The sequence below is a fragment of the Stegastes partitus genome, unplaced genomic scaffold (assembly GCF_000690725.1).
Source record: "Stegastes partitus isolate 25-593 unplaced genomic scaffold, Stegastes_partitus-1.0.2 Scaffold1876, whole genome shotgun sequence".
In the NCBI taxonomy this organism is placed as follows: Eukaryota; Metazoa; Chordata; class Actinopteri; family Pomacentridae; genus Stegastes; species Stegastes partitus.
The window spans coordinates 1-22,165 of NW_007579607.1; the positions used below are offsets into that span (position 1 = coordinate 1).

Here is a 22,165-nt window from a genome sequence, read left to right on the forward strand (position 1 = left end):
AAAACGGCGAGCATGTCGGGCCATTTTTAATTTAATTTATATTTACTTTGCTGTGTACAGTTTTGCACACCAATGAAACTGTAAATTCTCTGATTCAGCTACTTAAGTGTGAATATTTTCTTTTGTTAATCTATATTAAGCAGTTAATCAAGAAAATTAATCAACAGATTAATTGACAATGAAAAGAATCTTTAGTAGCAGCACTAAAACAATAAGATAAACACATGTCGGCCATTCAGGATTAAAAAAATGTGGAAAATCAGCATGTTAGTTTGATATTTAAAACATTTTCAGAAAATGAAGCAGTCAATGATAAAGTCAGTGATGATTATTATTCATTTATTACTATTTATTTACTATTTATTTGTTCCTGTAAGTCAGACTTGACTGCTGGCACTTGTTTAACTCAGAAAATCACATTTTTCTTGCTCTTCCTGATTTTAGTTTAATATTCAGTTTGCTTTGCACACAGCTGAGTACACCAAAAAATTAAAAAATTTAATTATCTGATTCAAGCTATTTCAATGTTAATATTTCCCATCTTTACTTCTTTATGGTAGTAAACTGAAGATATTTATGTTGTGGACAAACTGACACATTCATTTCAGCCTTTGAGAGACACTGATGGACATTTTTCACAGTTTTATTTATCAAGCAACTAATTAATTAATTGAGAAAATAATCAACTGATTAATCACCAGTGAAATGAATCCTTAGCTGCAGCCCTGACATTTAGTGGCTTTGATGTTAAAAGATCTAAACAATGGAAGCGTGAGTTAAAATGCAGATACGTATGTAAACTTGCACACACGGCGGCCTTTTAAAACATTTATAGTAAAAAAAAAATAGAAAAGCTTCAGGATACGAGTTTCAGAAACTAAAGCAGACGATTATAAAGTCAGCGGTTTGGGCTGCAGGTTATTTCTGGTGTCAAAATGTCCTCATATATTGAAGCTGCCATCTGTAACTTATTGTGAGCCAGACCTGAGCTACAGTCTTCAGTGACAAATAAGCAAACTTAGCTGCTTGCGTTTGTTTAACACAGAATATAATGTATTTAAGTAATACTTCTAAACTGACTTAATATTAACTTTGCTTTGTGCATGTTTGACTGAGGAACGTGCGTCTATTCTACTCCCACCACCGTTCCTGTGAATCCAGACAAGTATTCTCTCAGTTTGCAACACATCACATGTACTCAGGTGGAATCTACCACAAGCATTTCTCAGGTGCCTCCGTTCCTCACTGCTATAGTAAATACTCACAGTTTTATATCCATTTTATACCTATTGCCACCTATTTATTAGTTTTTTTTTATATGCATCTACAGGCTCTACAAGTGTCTTGTTTTTATCTTGCACAGTTTGTTAATTTATAGCTGTTCTTTGCACTGAATGGGATTACACCCACGTCCATTGTACTTGTTTTGGTATAATGACATCAAAGGATTCTGATTCGGATCTAAAGAAGAAGATTGTTGTCGTTAGATCTGTGATGCATAACAAGGAAATGCTTAAGCAGGGCTGAGATCCTTTAATTCAATCTTAAATGTCTCGTTTTGTGGATGTAAAACGTGGAGGTTTCTGCAGCTCTACAGGAGAATGAGCTTTCAGATGCTATGGGTCGTTTTTTTTTGTTTGTATAAATTCTGCAGAGAAAGTAAACGTCCGTCACGTGAATCAGCGCCACTTTTTGCATCATTATATGTGATAAAGATACAAAAACAGCCTCCAAGGATTAAAGCTCAGGTGTTATGTGAAGAATCTGAACATTTTCTCTCTGAAGTCTTCCTTTATCAGTCCAAAGTGGACTCCAGAGACCTGCTGGCTGCAGGCGCATGCATGTGAATTTCTATGAGTAATGTAGTGCTTTTATACCAGTTTTACACTAATGTGCACGAACACGGTGAATTAAAATTATTAACGCTGTTTTATTTCCATTTCTGTGTGTAACAGCAATCTCACATTTTCAGATGCATCTCGAGAGTTTTCAGTTTAATGCAAAGACATGATTATAGAATGTGTTGTTGTAAAGCACTTCCTTTCTATGTAACTAAAACAAAAAGAGACGTACTTGTTCTAACCACCGTATAAGTGATGTTTTGCTGATATCACAGATGAAACCTTCTGGCGTGGCAGCACGTCTCTCACAGCCGCCCGGCTCCTCGATCTCCTTCTGAAATCTCCAGCGGATATTGATATTGACACTCAGGTCGGGTGATTAAATCACAATGAAGGGCGGGCATTTTTTTTTTTTTAAAACAAGTTTTCTGCTTTCAAAGTCCGTGTCGCGAATCCTGCAGGATTTTCGGAGATGTAACACAGAAGATCTACATCCTAATAAATACAAACCTCGGCCGGGGTCAGAGGTCAGAGGTCACGGGACTGAGGTGCAGTGACCCCAGCACAGCGGGACATTCTCACCATAGAAATGTAATTCTTTCTGCAGTGTGGCCCTTCTGCTGCTGGCCCAACCCCCCACGGTGCTGTCAGTCGGGTTCCCGGACAGAGAAGAGGAAAAAAATCAGCTCAGAAAACGTCTCCGCTTTTTCAACAGCAGCACGTGAAATGAAAATTTGAGGGATAATTGATTCTGTACATGTTGGTTATCGATACCTGGTCAAGATTCTTATTGCGGCGGCAAAAAAAACCATCACTAAGAACTGTCTAAAAGCCGAGGCACCAAATCATAAACAGTGGTTGTCGATTATAGAAAACATCCTTGAGATGGAGAAGCTTTCCTTTAAACTGAAACTGAAAGAAGAAGACTTTGTAAAAGGCTGGGAGAAATGGTTGAGATATACAAAACAAGCTGAAGCACTTGTAAGTGATAGAAGAATGTAACTGACGTATTAATAGGCTGGGGTATTTGTGATCTTTGTTTATATGTTGTTGTTTATTTCACTTTCATGGATTGCTTGATGCATATTGATGGCGATCGTATAATGGATGGATTTAAAATAAAAATATAATAAAAAAGAAAGTTAAAAAAAAATAATTTGAGGGATAATTGAAGTGGAATGAGGGAATTTCAGAAAACAACACAGTTTAGCAGCTATAAAGTCAATATAGTTGGGAAATTAATTAACTGTGCACTAAAACAATTAGCTAAAAATATGATTAATATCAGAACCAGCTGAGTACAGAGAGTGTGGAGCTGTGCCCAGTGCCGAAACTATAATGATAAAATAAATACGATATTTGGCATTTCGTGCATCATTTTGTGTGTTTCTTCTTCGCAGACAAAATAAACAAGAATGACTCGCTGTTTGAAATTGTGAAATTATTTATGTGGCAGCATATTTCCCCACACACACACACATCAGCTTCAACTGTGATAGTTTAACAGTCACCACGGATGGTTTCCAGTGCTTTTATTTACAGAAAAGTGACTAGACTTCATGTTACTGTACACTTTGATATTTTTCCCTTTTTATAAATACCCATAGGGTAATAGGTCCTCAGTAGCTTTGAGTGCATTATAAAACACACAACCCTAGGTTAATGCGTCCGTTACTAACCATACAAAACAGAGAACAAGTTGTAACATAGAAAATAAAGGATACACCATGTTACAAAGTTACAGAAAATACATACTATATATATATATTTATATATGTATATATAGTCACAGAAAAAACAGAATACACTTGTTTGTTTTTGAGTCACAGCATTCAATCATTAAAAAAAAGGACTAACCGAGATGGACACGCCTCGACACGCTGATCGAGGTCTGATCGTGGGCTTTACGTCTGTCACCTGTGATGTTTTGGCTTCGTGCCACTGAATGCAACTGGTGTCCCCGGAGAAGGTTAAGGCAGAACAGTTCCCCTTTGCAGCAAAGAGAGCTCGCGACACGATGCTGCACAGCGTCACTGAGATTGTACCGGAGTCAGAAACAGGCTGACGGGCCGCCGGAGGGAGGATGTGTGGCGCTGACTGGCGGGACTGACGAGGGAAACTCTGGCAGAGGTGTACATTCCTTAAAACAAAGGCACAGCTTGGCAGCAGCATTGCACTCTTCAAATGATTTTGCTGCAAGTTTTGACAATCTATATGATTTAATACTTCCACTGGAGAAATCTGAACAAACCTCCGCACAAATGACACCACAACCATCAGCCTGATTGAGTCTTTTCAAATTGTCAGTTCGTCCATACCGTGATTCCTATTCGCCTCACATCGTTACCGTTTTACTCTCTGCTCCTCGTTGTTTGATGCACTTGATTGGAAGAGTTCAGAGGCTTTGCGTCCAGCGGTCTGGCGGCCTGGAGCTCGTACACGGACATCCAGAGCAACGTTTGAAGGCTATTTGGCCCAGCCAGTGGTGGCCTCTCCGTTGATGTAGGCGAAGCCGGGAAAATGCTGCGAGTGTTCGTACTCTGAGTTCCTGCGAGGGCCCAGGGGGGAGTACATGTCCCCAGAAGTGGCATAGCGGGATGAATGCATAGGTGGGCTGGTGTAACAGCTGTTAGCAGGGGACACATCTGGCCACCGGGGGGCGACAGGTGTGGGGTGCAACCGGGGAGTGCTGCCCATCAAACAAGGCTCCATTCGAGACATCTGGCCGTTGAGTTGGTACTGAGGAGGAGGAACGGAGGAGAGGAGTTACAGCGATGCAGTGAAGTCTGAGAGAAGCTTCATTCTCACATTCCATCTGCACTATTCTCCTTTTATGTGTACTTTTATACTTGTTGCACTATTTCTTATATTTATATTTATATGTACATTTTTCTGTATAGTATGTGTGTATCTCTTTGTGTAAAGCTGCTGACAACAATGTGAATTTCTCCACTGCGAGATAAATAAAGGCATTATCTTATCTTATCTTATCTTATCTTATCTTAAGCTTAACAACAAATCAAATCCAGTTTATTGTCATTTTTGCTGGACACACAACAGCAGTACAAACAAGATGAGGGAGCGTTTCTTCAGCATCCAACAACTAAAAGCAATTAGATAAAGAAGTGTTTGCATGTCTGGATCAGCAGCTCAGCATTCTGACAGCTGGTGGAATGAAGCTGGTGATCATTCTGGGGGTTCTTCCTTTAACGCTCCGGAAACGTTTGCCTGATGGCAGCAGTTCAGTTTATGGAGAGGATGTGAGGAGCCCCTGACAGTGTATGAAGATAAACAGTGAACGATTCAGAGCTGAAGATAATCTGCAGATTGTTGAATTAAATGTTCTTGTTAATGAACTAAAAGATGTTTAACTAAAGAGTTTGAAGCATTAACAAGAATTCAAATCCTTTTTTTTTTGTTGAAAGAATTCTTGACTTAAACCGTTTCTAATCGCTCGTTATCATACTTTTTTTTTAGATTCAAGAATTTAGTCACGTTTTTGATTTTGACTTGAAGTTCCTGAACGCACCTCGTAACCGACCCCCTCAAAAAATAAAACATTGTAAGAATATTTTCATCTGTAATCACACAGGTACATTTTAATTCATTTAAAGGAAAAGAGAGAGCAATATTCTTATTAATTGTCTTCCTTCCTAATTAATCAATTACTAATAAAACCATGTGACGCACGACCTCCTGTAAAATACAGCCTTTTATTATTACCAAGCAGCTTGTTGATCTGTGTGTTTCAGTGATACTATTTGGTGTTTTTCTTGTTAACTGTTCCAGACCCAGACTATCTGTTTCTCCTTGTTTACAGTCTTAATGCTGAGCTAAGGTCACCAGCTGCTGGCTGTAACCTCAAACGAAGCCAATACATGTGAGAGTGGTGTTTAACGGCTCATTTAACTCCCCGCCTGACAGCAAATTAGTCAAATTATGCCTTTAATAAAGGTTCGAACGCTGCCAGGAATAAACAGTAAGCTCGATACAAACCCTCGGATTCTCCTTTCGCTGAGGACGTGACCTCGGCGTCCTCGAAGGCAGCTGCTGATTTCATATTTAATGCCGCATTAAGCATGTAGCTTTTGGTGTGAACTGACCCTGCCGGTGGTAATTTCCTGTCAGAGGAAATTGCTTCACAAGTTGTGCCACAGTGGTCAAAATAGAAAATTAAGCCACTTAAGAAAATGAGGGTTTTCATAAAAGAAGTGGTTTTCCTGTGTTATTTTTGTTGCCTGTGGTGACTGACCACAAACGCCGCCGACTAAATGTGCCCGTTGACAGAAATATTTCGGACAGATGGGGATCCGACAAAGTTTTCTGTTGGTTTCGGCTCCGTGTCCGACCTCTCACACGGACAAAGTGCAGGCATTGTGCCCCATTTGAGCTCAGACGGGGCTAAAAAAAAAAAAAAAAAAAAGTGGAAGTAGGACCCTTTTCCCTTTTCTCCCTAAATATAAACACGACAGTCGATCCCATTATGAGGGATCACGGCATGGAAAAAGACAGTCAGTGCAGAACAGACGGCTCAGCTGCCTCTTGTTCACAAGCAGAAAAGAGACCATTGAATAACAATATTTTAATAAACGCCCCCTTGCCCTGCTCCGTGGCCACTGGCTCGAACAGATGAAGAGACTATTGAGAGCTGGAAAGAGGAGTAACAGAGCAGGGCCCCTCTTGGCCCCGGCCGAGCCACCTTTCACTGTCTGCTTCCGCTGTGTGGAGAGGCTGATTCAGGGACTTTTAGAAACAGTGCGAGCGCTGAGGCCCAGCTGATCTCCTCCCACTATAAAGGCAGCGGAGGCTGGAGGACCCTTGACAGGAAATTACCACCAAAAGAGTAAACTCACACCACTCGCTGCAACATCGGCGACTCCATCTCATCCTAATAATAACCTTGTTTTTCTCACATTTAAATCTTCTATTTATTCTCTTGAAAGGACAGTTCAGACGCTGAGAGGCCGGACTGATCACATTCACCTGTTCTGCTGCTGCTGTTGTGTGAAATGGAGCATAAAGAGCTTCTATTTGTCCCACATACGTTATATTAGCATCAACAGATCTGTGTACATACTGTGTTCTACATATTTATATATTTCTGGACATATTTATCCACATTTGATGCCTTCTCCAGCTCTTACAGTGTAAATATCTAGAGCAGTGTTGATGCCTGCAGCTCTGTATACAGTTTAAGCATCATTCACATGATTGTTTTATTATTATTCTATCCATGCATGTTTATGTTTTGTGAGTTTCATCCGTCTAAGATGGATAAAGAAGCTTTCACTGTAACCGGCTGTATTCATGTAAATAAAATCCACTTTTATAGACGAGCTTTCCAGTGATGTTCTGTTTTATTTCTCTTTTAGATTTTCACTCATTTCTTTTCCCTTTTTTTTTTATTGGTACTACCTGCTGTCTTTCTCTCTTTTCGCGTTCTTAATCTACTTTTAACTTCAGCTTTTATCTTCATTCCCCTCTGTGATGTCGTCTTTTTAACCAGTTTTAGTAGGACACCTTCCAACAGTGACCCAGTCTGTTCTTTTCCATTTTTATTGTGTGTATTTTTATATTTTTTAAGTGTTTGCCTGCACTTTTCAGACCTGTTGTTTTCCTGTCACCTTGTCTCTGTGTTGTGTTTCTTTATTATGTAAACGCATTTTGCGAATTCTGTTCTTATAAAGTGCTACACAAACAAAGTTTATTATTATAATTGCATATAACATTTTATGCTACTTCATACTTCTTCTCCACAACATTTCTCTTTTTTTGTGGACTTTAACGTCTATATTTACTTGTTACTTTCCAAATTAGAAATTTATCCACATTTTGTTTCTTTAAGAATAAATGATAAGCAAAGTAATTAACATTTGATTTATGTCAATCACCCACGACATTAAACTGTAGCTCATACACTAATGTGTGTGTGCGCGCCACAATATACTAGTAATACAACATATATTACAATAAAAATCTCAAACTAGAGATTCTGCAAATCGACTACTTTTAATTTTGAACGTTTAAGTTCATTTTGCAGAGATCAATTCAGTGTCAGATGCTGTGGATGTTTGGTGGACTATTAGTAGACATGTATATGTGAGTATTTTTCATTTGTTGTATTTTTACTTTAGTTAAAAATTCCAGGAGCTTTTTCTTCCTCTCGATCCGTTCTGCTACAGTTTTATTTGTAGGTTAAGCAAGTCTGTGAGTGTTCTAGGTTGGAAAAATACCAAAATCTATCATGTTGGCAAGCTAATAAATGTCTTACCAAGTATTTTATTAGTTATTTTCTCATTATCACAGAATAGTGCACAAAACCAGTCACTAATCTGAATATAGCAGCATTTATACACCATATAATACATAATAAAGAGTTTTAGTTCATTGATTTCCATAATAATTGTTACTACTTTACATTAAAAAGTTTATTTGGGACTCAAACTCTAATGTCCTTTCTGTTAGAAGTCTACTGAATCATCATCAGGGTCTGACCTGTGCAGACGAGCGGTGGTAGGCGGAGTAGTGAAGGGGGGCCGGGATCGCCGGCTCGTGGGCCAGACTCGGGTACTGGCTCTGGATGGAGTGGGGATGCTGGTTGGCGTAACTGCCGTAGTTGTAGCTGCCAGTGTACCTGGAACGGAGGCAAGAAGTCAAAATTAATTTAATAAAAATGTCCTCCAATTTAAATGATTTGAATCTTGAAAGCTGATAGTTACCCGTGCTCCTCCCTGTGGGTGTACACCGGCATCCTGTGGGCTGAAGACGGAGGAGGGACTGGAGCGCTGCTTCTCATGCAGGACAGCTGCTGACCGGCCTCTGGAGTGGAGCCGCCTGCTGTTGTCACTGTGTATGTAAGGGACCAGGTATATGACTGAACAGCGCCTGGTAGACACATATATGACAGACAGAGACAAATGTGTTGGCGCAGCGGGAACTATGTGCGCTGAAAAGCGTTTACACTCTGTGTGTGCGAGTCCCGCCTCACCTGTGGTGGTGGTGACTCCGGTGTACTCGGGGGACACGGCTGCCGTGGGGGAGCTGGCCGAGGAGACGCCCACGGAGTGGACGGAGCGGGCGGGAGAGTAGGATCCCGGAGACGGGGAGGTGGGAGTGGTTTCTGTCAGCGTGAACTCCTCCTCTCTCTCTGCTGAAGGTGTGACGAGACGACAGATTATTAGAAGCACAAGAGAGATGTTGGGCAGATGTGTTGCACCTGAATGTGCACAAGTACAACACAACTAAGAGGTACAAATATGAACATCACGATAAAAAGCAGGACTGATTTTAAAATATCCCAAAGCAACTAAAGTTTCCAGTCAATCTATGAGCTACTGCAGGTTTTCTGTAAACTGAATATACGTATAATTTACTGTGATTTCAGCTGGAATAATAAAATCTTGGGCTTATATCAGCAAACTACCTCCTTTGAGCACTACACAAAAAAGAGCAGGGTTTTCCTGCAGCTTTTCTGGCCTGTGAGTGCTGCATTAAGGCCCCCAAACACCCCAATAATTAGATATTTCAAGCTACAAAGTAAATACGTTTTTATTCTTTGTATTGCATTTAAACTATTATTTTATTTACTGATTAATCTGCTGCTTATTTCTTAATGAATCAAGTCACATTTGGTCGAAAAAATGTACATCATCACTTGCTGAAGCCAAAATTTACGTCCTCAATTCACTCAAAAGTCTAAATCTCATCCATTTATTATCACATAACACAAAGAAAACCAGAAACATCTGATGAGCTCAGATTAGAGCATCTTTGGGATACTAACTTGGACTAATTTTTCTGACTGAATACTGTGAATAAATTTCAGTTCCAGAAATTTCACACCATCATATTATGAGGCGACATAATTTCTCGACCAATCAGCTTCGCTTGTGAGCTACAGTCAGCTAGTAGGTGGACCTGCAGGTACCTGTGCTGCCTTCTCCCTTCATGGCCCTCATGAGGTCGTTGGCTCTCTCCTGGCAGTGCAGCGACTCCAGCAGGTAGAGCACGTAATCATCGAACATGAGGTGGATCAGGTGGAAGGATCCTGCGGACACACCAACCAACGAGTGTTATTAGCGGCAGAAAGCATCCAGAATGAAGCGGCCAGACGCCGACCCGTGATGCAAACGCCGATGCCCTTTAAGACCAAAAAAACATGTGGTGACTTCACATCCTGCGGGCTGACAGGAGGGCCGCTGCTATTAAAAAAAAGAAGTGTTTCCATGTACCGACTCAGCGCCAGAAATATGTCAGCTGACCCCGGGGTCGCACGGAAGATGAGCCCGTGGCATGTGAGGGAGTGTCACAATTGTGTCATTGTGCGGGTCGCTGCCGCCGCCGTGTGCATAATAAACACTTGTGGCTATTCAGGAGGAGGGGTGGTGGTGGGGGGCGGGGGGGTAAGCGGGGTGTAATACTGACCGGTCATAAAATGGAAAAGACAGGCAAACGCGTCGGCAGGAGGGGAGGGGCGGCTTTTGTTAATTAGCTGTTTGTGCACAGAGACCTGCTTTATCAAAACACTGCAACCAGCTGTGTCTTTGATATTCACAGACAGGGCCAAAGGACACCAGGAGAGGAAAGAGAAGCCATTTTCTTTTCTCCCGTTTTTACTGCTCTTCGCTTGCTGCGAACCTTGGTTGTGCACGGAAAGCTGTTAAAGCAGCAGCAGCCATTTTACTTGTTCGTCCTCTCTGCACATTTTGCAGCACAGGAGTGTGGACCTGAACGCAACATGGTTAGGACGAGAAAAGTTTTAAACATTTAGCATCACTGCATTGTGTCACAGTGGAGCATTCACAAACTCGTTATGTGCATGACACAATAAACACCATAACTAACCGTCCTAAATGTACCAACCAGGCTGTCAGAGTCGTGTATTTTCTAAAGAAATGATGACAAAGCAGCTCACCGAAGCTGGGCGCGCTGTGGAGGGTCATATCCCGGATGACTCTGGTACCAAAACATGACCACATCAGCAGGAACTGTTGGGCCACCTTCTTCAGGCACCCGGGCCTCTTCCCTGCCACCTAGAGAGAACATTTCCATGAGAAAAGAGGGGGAAGGGTGGGGATGCTGCGGTAGAATTAACCCCTGGGTCCGTATTGGGGCTTAACCCTCAGGGACGAAAAACATGTCAACAAGTCAACTATTTAATTTGCCCCCAGGGACACGCCTTCCTATTGAACTATTGTCCGGGCGGTCCAAGACGTTGCCGGGGCGACCAAATTTTACAAGCCCATATCTGGCACATAATGGACGCAAATGGGAAGCTTGAAGACATCATTAACTGGGAGGATTGCAACGTAAGTGCCTCCGTCTGAGAAAGACACGAGAGGCTGCAGCAGCCACAGGTGTCTGTGCAGGGAGGCGGCCGTCTCAGCATCAGATGTAACGATGCAACGAAATACTTTTATCTGTGCATTTATGGACAAATGTGATGAGTCAGACCATTCCCCTAAACAAATGGAAAATCTGACCTTGACAACGCAGCGGTCCACCATGGAGTCCAGCCACTCGATGTAAGCCTCGATGGGCGACTGCTCCTCCAGGAGACGGTCGAACTCCTGGTACACTGAGACAGGAGGGAGAACATCAGGTCACTTTACATCACTCGACTGAAAAATAACACAGATCTTGGATGCAAACAGCATCTCCGTGCGGCAGCTTCGACGCGTCTGCGACCTCTGATCCTGTCAGGGCGGACTCGGGGCAGCGAGGCCCGCGGTGAATTGGAGATGCTCCGCAGGGCGTTTCAGAGGAGAGTGAACTTGTTTAACCTTTTGGTCTCCGTCATTAATGCTTTGACTCTGCCGGTCGTGGGAATGATTGTCCGTCAGCGTGTTGTTTACGTGGAAGTGCAGTATGTGTGTGGTTGAACAGCGAGGACTTACAGTGGATAATAAGCTGCCGGTGCTCCTCCTGCGAGTCCTCCATGGTGTAAAGTGTCTGCTTGGTGATGCTGTTCAAGTCCACATTCCTCCAGTCCTCCAGCATTTGAAAGGTGATGTCGGCACTGTTTATCACAGTCCGCGATGCCTGCGCACAGATAAATCAACAATATGATGCGCCCTAGCATATCCCTTATCGCCTTTGTTTTTTCATATGGATTTTTATTAAAAACATTCAGACCACGATAGGCACCTGACATAGATGGTTTAATGACGTTTGCCGCTTTAGAATCTGAGAAAATCTCCTCGATACTGGGAACAAAAAAAAGAGAAAAACACACGGTTAATAGTGCGAGTGTCACTTTTAAAAATAAAAAACATATATCTGTAATGTTATTAGGAAGCAAACCATCATGTGTGATGCATGACTTGAGCCCATGGGTTTATTATTCTACATATGTTCACTTAAAAACCTGCAGATCGACTGGAAACTTTTTATGATATATTCTTATACTTACATTCAAACTTGATGTTCCTCAGGTTCTCTGGAAGGTCGTGAAGTGCTATTTTAAGCCACTCATCCAGCTGTTTGGCAAATTTTCGAATAACCTGAGTCAGACTGTGGGAGGAAGCACAGTTTTCACATTAAACATGATTCCATTTGATATAAACTAATAATTTTACGTCTTCATTATAGACTCATTGATGACATTTTCTTAAATACCCAATTTATTGTTTGCCTGATAAAAGCAGAAAACTGCAGATTGAACCAAGTTTAATAATCTTATATTTAGACCTCAAACTGTAGCTGATCGTGCTTTTAGTATAAATGGATTATTTCATGCTTTTTAAAGGTAAATGTCAATTCATGTAAATGTCACTTGATTTGTCACCTAATGAGCACCTTTGTCTTTATTTAAATGATTTTAACTTGATCCAAGAGGCTTCTTTGTGTTAACTAGACTGCAATGGATTACTCCACCCTATTTAAAGCTGTGATTTGCTGTAATGACACTCAGACGTCCCATCAAATAAGAATTCTGGCCTTGGCCTTAAATTTGACAACACTGTGAATGCAACTTGAGTGAAGATTTTTTTTTGTTTTTCCCAAAGCACCAAAACAGCTTCCACACTCAAAAAAATGTTTGGTATCATCATCATCAACAGTTGAGAAGCTAAAAGCAGGTTTGATGGTGTTTTTACTCCAATTTAATTTAATTCTTTTGTACACTGCACTCTTCTAACTCTATGCAGACCGCTACCTAAATGTTGTACATTTATTTTTTTTAGCTAAACAACAGTTGGAATTTGAGTAAACTTCACTGATGTGCATGCAGATCATCAGACGTGACAACGAGCTGTAAGATGCTGACATAGCAGTATAATATAGTGAAATAAATATGTATGTAAGCTGTGCATAAGGCATTACAGATGACAGAAAGATAAGATGCCTAAATAATGCAGGTTTAAACATGTACAAATGAAAATTGAATATAAAAATGTCCCTAAATTCCTCTGCATGTAGAAAAGACGGTGAGGACACACACTGACCTGTCAGGCAGTGCTTGCAGGACGGTGGGCATCAGCACCCCGGAGATGGCCTTGTAGAGGATGGAGTCACAGACGCCCACTATGTTGACCACGGTGGGCGAGCCGAGGACAGGGAGCATGTGGGGCGGCATGCCCTGCCAGAAGTGCAGCAGGAAGCTTTGGACCTGCAGACACCACACAGTTCAATTTTAGAGGAATATTTTGTACATTTTCACAAATTAACTACAATTCAAACTGAGCAAAGGCTTAAAACCTCGTCAAAGTTGGCTCGGATAACCGTGTCCAGTATCCTCTGACAGTGCGTTCTGTACATCATGATGAAGGTTGACACCTGTGGGCGACAACAGAGTATTAATCTAATTGCATCACTAACTTAATAGCCTTTTTTTTTTCCCCTCTGTTTTGGGGGAAAAAACAGCGCCGCAAAAACAAGAAAATAAATCTTGAACAAAGCATGTGAACCAATAAATACATGTTACAGGTCTAGCCTGGAGCGGAGGAACATAAAGCGAGCTTTAGAGATCAGCAAAAACACAAACCATTTAAAATCATGGCCCCCCTTTTAAGAGCCGGACAGCTAGTGCCTGTCCTTTGTCCGTCGCTAGATCTTATTATCTCCCTCCAAAAGATTAAGAGTTAGTGAGGAGCCAGCATATAAATCCTCAAGGTCCTTCTCTAAACGCAAACCCAGTGAAGGTCCCGGGGCAGATAAAAGAGCCAGAGGGGGCGCAGAGATGTTGAGATGGCAGGGAGAGGTGAGGAGGGAGAGGGGAGGGGGTTGCTGTAAGGATGGACTTTTAAAACTCCTGTTTACCCTCTCTTCTGGCAGGCTGGCAGGCAAATTTAGGTCTTTGACATTTGGAAACTCTGGCAGGAGCGTCCCCAGCTTGGAGCGCGGTGAATACGCCACTGTCTGCTTCGTGACCTCTTTCTTGCCCGTCTCGTTCACCCACGCAGCTCCCTTTTTGGAGTACATCACGTCATAATACTGGGAGGTCTCCTTCACCGCGATGCCGTAGTAGTGGTACCTGAGGGGGAAGTTCAATTAATTATTTCAGATGCGTCTCTCTGATGCTGTGAGAATCGGATAAAAATCCTCAAAAACAAGTGAATTGAACCACATCTCTGTGCTACTAATAGCTGGTTTTATTTGTTTAATGTGTGATAAAGACAACTTACTTCGACTGCCCTCTTGTCCCCAGTCTTCTGGTAGTTAGTGCTGGAAATTGCTGCCTAATGATCTGGAAAAAAAAAAGCCGTCAGTGTGTTTTAAGTACAGAAAAAGGGTTAAATTGTTCATATACTTTACTATATTTGATATAAATCACACCAGGAATTCATCAAAGTAAACAGAAAAAGAACAACGACATGTTTTCTTCACTCTGTGCTGCTCTATAGCTGGAAAACGGTTCATTTCACTTTTAACTCTTTTTATAGTAAACATATTAGAGGACGCTGCTCCTGTACGGCGTCTTCATTTCAACGTGAGAAAGTGTTTAATAAAGTTTGTCTCGCGGTTGTATCCACAGGGAGGTCCACGACCAGGAGAAGAAAAAAAAGAAAAGCTTTGAGAGCCATCCATTTATGACATCCAGGGGTATTACTTTTTTTTTTTTTTTCTATATCAACAGCCTCCCCTCATCTATCCACCCACCCAGCCAGCCTCACTCCTTCTCTTTCTCATCTCCACTCCCTCCTTCTTCCTTCTTTTCCTCTCCTTTTTTTTTTTTTTTTTTGTCCAAAAGAGATTGGCTCCTTGGTCCAGCTCCTGGTGCAGAAACTTTAGCAAACAGTGTAGCTCTCCATTGTGTGGGATGAAAAAAGAGGCCAAGCTGTGAAGTTTCTGTCAGGCCCCGCTTGATAAATGAGCAGACAGGGAGGCAGTCCGGGCCCTCTCTCGTTTTTTTGTCCTGAATCAATGAAGCCTTCCTAAAGGACACCCCACACTGCTCCAGCCACTGATCTAACATTCCGCAACATCTCACCCTTCCAAATTTCCTTTAATTACACATTAATCCAGGCCCCTTCTCTTTTTCAATATCTTCCGACAGGAGCTGCGGAGGGAGGAGGGGGGCGGGTGGGCCGGGGTTGGGGGTTGGGGCCGGAGTCCAGGGTACATGGGGATGGCTGGGGGTAGGAAGGCTTGAGGAACTTCTTGGGGTTGTGGGAACAGACGAAAGCACATCTCCTTTGGCTCTAGATTATGTGTTCAGCGAGCGAGCGACCGCCGAGCTTTTGCTTCACACTGAGCTGCAGTCGATATAACTTCAACCCAGCAGCCAACGCGGCGGCCGCGAAGCCAAGCCAGGCATGAAATGGTCAGAGCGACGCTTATGGCCGATTGAGGGGATGAGATTACCGCCTTCGCACAACATTGCTTTGTCACTTTGCTCTGATTGCTTTGAACGTACACATCCATTAATCAAAAAAAAAGAAAACTAAATCAAACCGGTTGGAGATTGTTTCACCACCAGTCAGGTTTGAATCTCACCTTTCCAAAGCTGGCTGCGTTCACAGGCTGCGTGTCGTGCTTTTCGCTGAAGTCTAAGTAATGCATGTAGAGGGCACTCCGGGGGATGCACACACCTTCGGCTATCTCGTAGTTTTCTTCTAGCCTGAGGACGACAACAGGAGCTATCAGCGATCCGAATAGAAGTGAGAGGAATTCAACTATCTTATAATTACAGAATTGAACTGCAAAAATGAGTAAAAATACAAGTTTATCTTCTTCAGACGCCATCAAGGCTATTTTTGAACTTCCTGGATACGTCAACGGCTAAAAGACGTATAAAACCCAAACAGAACAGAACAGAAAAGCAAATGAAAGCTCAGCTATGGACACACATATCAAAGCAGCTCTGCACAGTTAGAACCAAACAGCATGCAGCCCAACCGTCCCACACGTCTCCACAGCATTAGAGGTTCCGTGACTCGGTTGCAACGAAATATGGGTTGAGCATGGCGACCCGAATCTCACAACAACACAACAACAACAATCGCTCCTCCAAGAGTTGCGCAACAGTCGCGGCCAAAACCTAATTCTTCCTGATGTTCGTAAGCGGCCTCGTGTCAGCTGTGGTGAATAAAGTCTAATAAATTCAAAGCGAAATGTTGATTAAAAACAGAACTGTGGCTTATTTGAACATTTTTTAATATACTTCACTGTAGTGTGTTGTTGTGTTATTGTAACGTCTGTTGTATTTTTAAGTACGCTTGTGAAAAAAACGTGTGACAAATAAATTAAATTACACCAATTAACAAGATCAGTTGACATTTTTGGTGCCTATACACCTACACAATGATTTAAATTGAAGTATTTACACGTATAAACTACTTAAATCTCCATAAACATAAATATTCAATTGAATGCCAAATAAAACACAATCCGCAGGTGTCTGTAGCTGTCAGTGTTGCATGTATCTGCTGTCTGCTCAGCTTATATGTAGGTTTTTAGGCAATTTTACTAAAAAAATTAAATAAAATAAAAAAGCCATAAATTCACAATAAACTATTAGCATTTCAGAACACTTCTGCCCCCTAATGGTTCAACAAAGAAATCCCTCACTGCAGCTTTAAAGCGTCTTCCTCAACTAAAACATTTTAATGTTCTTCAGAGTTTTAAGAAACACAGATCACAATATATTCGTATCTTTATATACGATCCATCACATTGTCTAAAAAGTACAAACTAAAGTGCAAAACGCTAAACAAGAGCGGATCCAACACTGAGCCTTGAGGTACACCAGAATCAATAATTCATGATTTTAAGCAGTTTTTGTGGAACGCTTTGATATTATGAGAGATTTGTTTTATTTGGAATTAATCAATACAAAAAGCCCCTAAAAGCTCATCTTTGAATCGTATAAAAAAAAGCAGCTTTCAAAAAAATAAACAGGCAAACAAAGAAGAAGCGTCAGACTCATGGACATGAATGGCAGCCGGATTTTAATTCTAAAACTGGTGCATTTACTGACGTTTTTCAAATGTTTAGCACAAATCTGTAAGAAATCATCTGTTCTCATAGCAGTAATGCCTCCCTATTAGTTTTATTAATTTAAAAACAATGATAAATAAAAATAATCATTTCTCTAAACGACCAGAACCTGATGATTAAAAAGGAGTTTAAATCCTTACAGAGTAAATAAACTGCACATTAATTCATGCCAACACCTCAACTGCATCCCGACACATGTTTTATTTATTTAAAAATATCTATCTAGCCTATGTTTTTATCAGAATAAATGAGCTGGTACCCACTCCATTTACATCACATGTTGTGTGTAAATGTGTTTTAGTGACCTTATTTATTTACATGGAATATGCTGCTGTTGTTCTGAGCCATGCTCGTATTGTTTCCTTGAGCCTCTATGACCTGACTTAGGTTTCCATTCACTCTGGAGTCTGTGGACTATCTTTTGAATTAAATTCATAAAAGAATTGCGGCCAGTATTTACGCTTTGAGCAGAATAACAGGTTTCAGTTTGTCCGTTTTCTGACAATCAGATGCAAATCGTCACGTGACCCATACGTTCTGTCTGAATAAAAACAACTAAATCAATCAAAAATACATCATTACATTTGTAAAAACTGATTATTTTAAAGGCAACATCCTAATAAAATTTAAACAAAATTTGCGTTAAAACATCATGAGCCCAAATGATCGCCTTCAACAGGAACAGATCATCAATGTGCTCAGTGGGAAAATTACTACAGCTGTTAGAGGAGAGATTTACAGTTATATTTATGTCTATAACGCTTCTCTTTAAAAGGCACATAATTGCAAAGACAGTTCCCTCACACTTAATTTGGGCTCCTCGCAGTGCAGGTTAAACTCAGTATAAATATTCATTTATGTGCTATTAAGTGTGATTAGTCATGGGGCTGTGCAACAGGGAGGCTCAGAAACTGGAGGCATATTTGGGATGTTGAACATGTTGAAGCTGTTGAGACGACTTTACAGCTAATTTCCTCATCAGGATAAAATAAAATCTAATCTGATCAGATTCTCGTTATCAGATCCAAGGTTTGGAGGAGAAAAAAAAAAAAATTTGCTTAAAAAAAAATTAAAGAAGAATTGGAGGAGAGGAACCAGCGTGCAGAGAAACCGCTGCTCATAGAGTCATGTCATGTAAAACTATTTAAATTAATGCAAATGTGATATCTGACATGACTGGAAATGATGTCGGAAATCCTATATGGTTTACCAACAAGTTATCACTGCTCAGCAGGATTAAGAGACGGAAAAAACCCTGCGATATGTGTGTCATTTTAATTATATGAGAATAAAATAGACTCATGATATTTAGCGTTTATGCTCCACGTGATGAATAAAAGCTTCAGGTATTAATTCATTTAGAACCTTGTAAAATATTAAAACATGTATGAAATAAACTGCTGTGTGTCTTTTACATGTTTCTACTTTTCTCTTATTTATTTTTACATAAAACAAAAGGGGGAAAAAAATGTAAATATGTGTTGTTAATAGCTTACCATTCCAGAGTAGCTGGTGTCGAATGTGGTTTAGAGGCTCTGTTGTTCTCTTTTTCTTCATCTGCAACATACAACACAGCTCGATGAAGTTATCAGGACGGATTGACAGAAGTGTGGCACAAACACAAACATCCGCTTTTTAATCTCACTTGTTCTGCGGTTAAACGACACTTTCTACACAAACCATAAGTCTGGGGGAAAAAAAACACAACACAGTTTACGAGGTTCTTTGGTGGTTTCAGTGTGACGGCGTTCGTCCTGCTTACGTTCGTCGTTGGACATGTTCCCCAGAGACGTGTGACTGGAGTACCGCTTGCTCTCGCTTTCATTGAGGCATCTTTCAATCCAGCTCTCTACAAAAAAGACATGAAGGGCCACATGTCACCTCACAGCAAAAACTCCAACAAATATACTTTTAAGTCATGATGAAATTATGGCACCTCTTTAAATACCTATATTTTAATTTTACAGTAATTGTAATTCGGTTAAAACATCAGTTCAGTCTTGTTTTGTTCTATTTTTTATCTAAATTTTCGCTTGAAGTGAACATTTCAAAGCTCTTTTTCTGAGCTAACCTAACGTCGTGGCGCATTAGAATAGAGCCAGAGTCGTATTTACATAAACAGTGCAAATCACTGCCTATACAGGACACTTTAAATGTCACTAATGTGACAGGGCGAGCTGACAACAATCGATTGTAGGGGCAGCGGTGCAGCCATGGCTCTATTTGAGATGTTTTCACCGAGACGGCAGGAATCCAGCATTGTTCCCAGGAGTCTACGACCATACACACTTGCTTAAAAAGAGCCTGTGCACATTACTGAAGCAGTCTGGTGGAATAGAGGCCATTGTCCCGTTTTAATTTCTACTTAGAAATAGCTCGACTGGTGTGCTTTCTGTGAGCGAGCAGCAGCAAAACACCAAAGCTTTCATGTGGAAGCAGCCCGATAGAGTGGAAATCCGTTTAAAATTCAAGGAAAGATAATCAGCATTCGATGGTTGAGAAGGAACTCGTATAAAGTTAATTGTTGTGATTGAGTGCATTATCTGAATTTCATTTGACAAACAGAAATAAAAAAGTTTTTTGTTAAATCAGGTGGATAAAAACTATTATGTCACCGAAAATGTAAATGAGCAGAAACAAGTTTGTGCAGCGAATTAAATAAAAATGACAAGCAGCTACTTTGACCTCTATCTTTATAAATCTTTTTTTTTTTTTTGCCCAGTTTCACCAGAGCAGCTGTTGCTAGGACAAACTGTTGGCAGGACAACTTGTTGGAGCACACGGAGGGCATCGAATCGAGATGCTGCAAAGTTTGAGAAGTTTAAACTCTAAATTCGATGTTCTGCAGACAGAAAACGCAGTTTGGTGCAGAAAGAAACAGAAAACTCCTCCAAACAATGAAACAGACAAGTTTTTCTATCTACAAATATTTTAAATTCAAAGTTTGACACTTCTAACTGTATATTTATCAGCATTAATAACACGTTTCTAGTTCTTTTTTTTTTTTTTCTAAAATAAAAACAACATTTGAATTAAACACCACGAGTGTCACTGACAGCCTTTACTGTCACTATTTGCTTCCTTCTAGCTAAAAAAAAAAAAGAAAAGAAAGAAAGAAAAAATCCTGGAAATGAAAAAGTGAATCCACCCGAGTGGAGCTAATTCTCCTCAGAGGCTCAGATCTCAAGCTTCATTTGCCAGCAGAACAGATACGTTGGGGGATCTAAATAATTGGATTAAATTTGATCAACAAGTGAAACGGATGTTCGCTCATTTCTTAGCACACATTCAAACTACACCCGACTGCAAAGTGCACCAAATGACAACCTAAATGTGGACACGTTTAACACCGATGGAGCCTCTTCTCTCGCTTTTAATTACCGCACAATTAGTTTCAATCATTTAATCAGATTAATTATTAAAGTTTCTTTTAACCAGAAAATCAATGATTAAATGGCTCAGATTTCCAGTTTGGTCCCTCAGCAAATAAGTTGAAGAGAGCAGGTGCAGCATGATGGTGCACTTGTTGTTTTTATCCTCCTAATGACCAGCGCAACACTTTCACCGAAAACACTGACAAAATAGCGAGAAACCACTTGGCCGGGGCGAGTTCTGAGAGATTTTAGGGCCTATTTTTTTTCTTTTTCTTTAATCAGATTAAAACGTCGCTTCCCGTGTGTCACCGAAAACTCTCCTTCATGAGCAGAAATTTAAAAAGCAACAGATGAGCGTCCAGACAGTCGTCCCCCCCGCCCCGAGTTCCTGCAGAGAAAGTTTGAGACTCGCAGAAAAAAAGTGCAGCAGCAGAAGAAGAAGAAGAAGCGACAGATTTTCTCAACACATCCGGACAAGCGAGAGTTTTAGCAGGACTGACCTGTGGAATCCATATCAGGCTCCTCCAGCAGCCCACAATGCATCCTCTTCCCATCAACGACACTGGCTCCTCCAAGAAAATGGCTTTAGTGCACGTTTCCCCCTCCTCGGCGGCTCTCCCCTTGTCTCGCTCTGTGTTTCCGTGACCACTGCCCGTCACAGGAGATGTTGAGGATCTGAGGTTCGCCCGGAGAGGGGTGGTGTTGGCGGAGGAGGAGGAGGAGGAGGAGGAGGAGGTGGTGGTGGTGGTGGTGGTGGGGAGGTGGGAATAAGGGTGGAAAAGGGGGGGAGGTAGAGACTCCAGAAATCCAGCGGGGGGAAAGCCAGACCCGTCAAAATGTTTGCTGATGTTTCATGGGAAAGGGGCTGATTTTATAGGAGCCCTGATGGGGACATGTCATTGATAGGCTTGGAAGGCTGATGAATGGCCCCAAGTCAGATGGGGATGTGGCAAGGCTCACTGGAAGTCTTTTGTGGGGCTGTTTTGAATAAGAAAAGCTCCCTCCCAACGAAAAAAAAAAAAAAAAAAAAGAGAGAGGCTTAGATCTACGCAGTCCTAACACTGTGGCCTCCCCGTCTTCCATTATGGCATTTAATACGTTTTTATACACCCCCAAGCTCCAAATAAACATACATCCCCGCACAACCGCCGCTCCGGCCTTTCCTCCTGCTTTTATTCACATCCCACAGACACTTGTTGCCTCGTTTGCGCTGGTTCGTTCCAACGTTAAAGCGTCTTTAACTTTCTCCGCAGAGGCGACGGACAGAAATCTGTAAAAACTGTGCGACTTTCTCTCTCTCTCTCTCTTTTTTTTTTTTTTTACATTTTTTTTAAATCACAGTTCTTTTCGTTCACTCTCTCGCTGTGGCAACCTTATTTTTGGTGTGCCTCTGAGAAGAGGGAACGGTCACAAAGGGGGGGAAGTAAAAGTGCAAAGCCCGAGGCTGGGAGGGCTCTGATGGAGTGCCTGAGAGCTGGAGAAGGGAAAGCTGTGATTAGAATATGAATGGAA

General features: G+C 41.3%; 1 protein-coding gene across 1 annotated transcript; it reads right to left on the minus strand.

Annotated features, from left to right (window-relative positions):
- Positions 1–4,307: 4,307 nt before the first annotated feature.
- rfx4 (regulatory factor X, 4) lies at positions 4,308–21,196 on the minus strand. Its single transcript, XM_008302770.1, has 18 exons — positions 21,154–21,196; positions 19,042–19,128; positions 18,776–18,836; positions 15,777–15,900; positions 14,465–14,526; positions 14,100–14,313; positions 13,539–13,616; positions 13,286–13,449; positions 12,253–12,353; positions 11,988–12,046; positions 11,738–11,882; positions 11,324–11,418; positions 10,756–10,873; positions 9,769–9,888; positions 8,830–8,991; positions 8,561–8,726; positions 8,337–8,475; positions 4,308–4,580 (listed from the first exon to the last, which is right to left on the minus strand). Exons 1-18 carry the CDS (start codon positions 21,194–21,196, stop codon positions 4,308–4,310), a joined length of 2,211 nt encoding a protein of 736 aa, XP_008300992.1.
- Positions 21,197–22,165: the final 969 nt, after the last annotated feature.

What these genes read in the sequence shown, in the direction of transcription:
- rfx4 (XM_008302770.1), bottom strand. Translation starts at nt 21,196, where the DNA reads ATGCATTGTGGGCTGCTGGAGGAGCCTGATATGGATTCCACAG. An exon ending in GAGGAACATCAAGTTTGAAT is followed by an intron (nt 12,047 to 12,252) that starts GTAAGTATAAGA and finishes TTTTGTTCCCAG; the next exon opens with TATCGAGGAGATTTTCTCAG. An exon ending in CCGGCAGCTTATTATCCACT is followed by an intron (nt 11,419 to 11,737) that starts GTAAGTCCTCGC and finishes CTCCTGTCTCAG; the next exon opens with TGTACCAGGAGTTCGACCGT.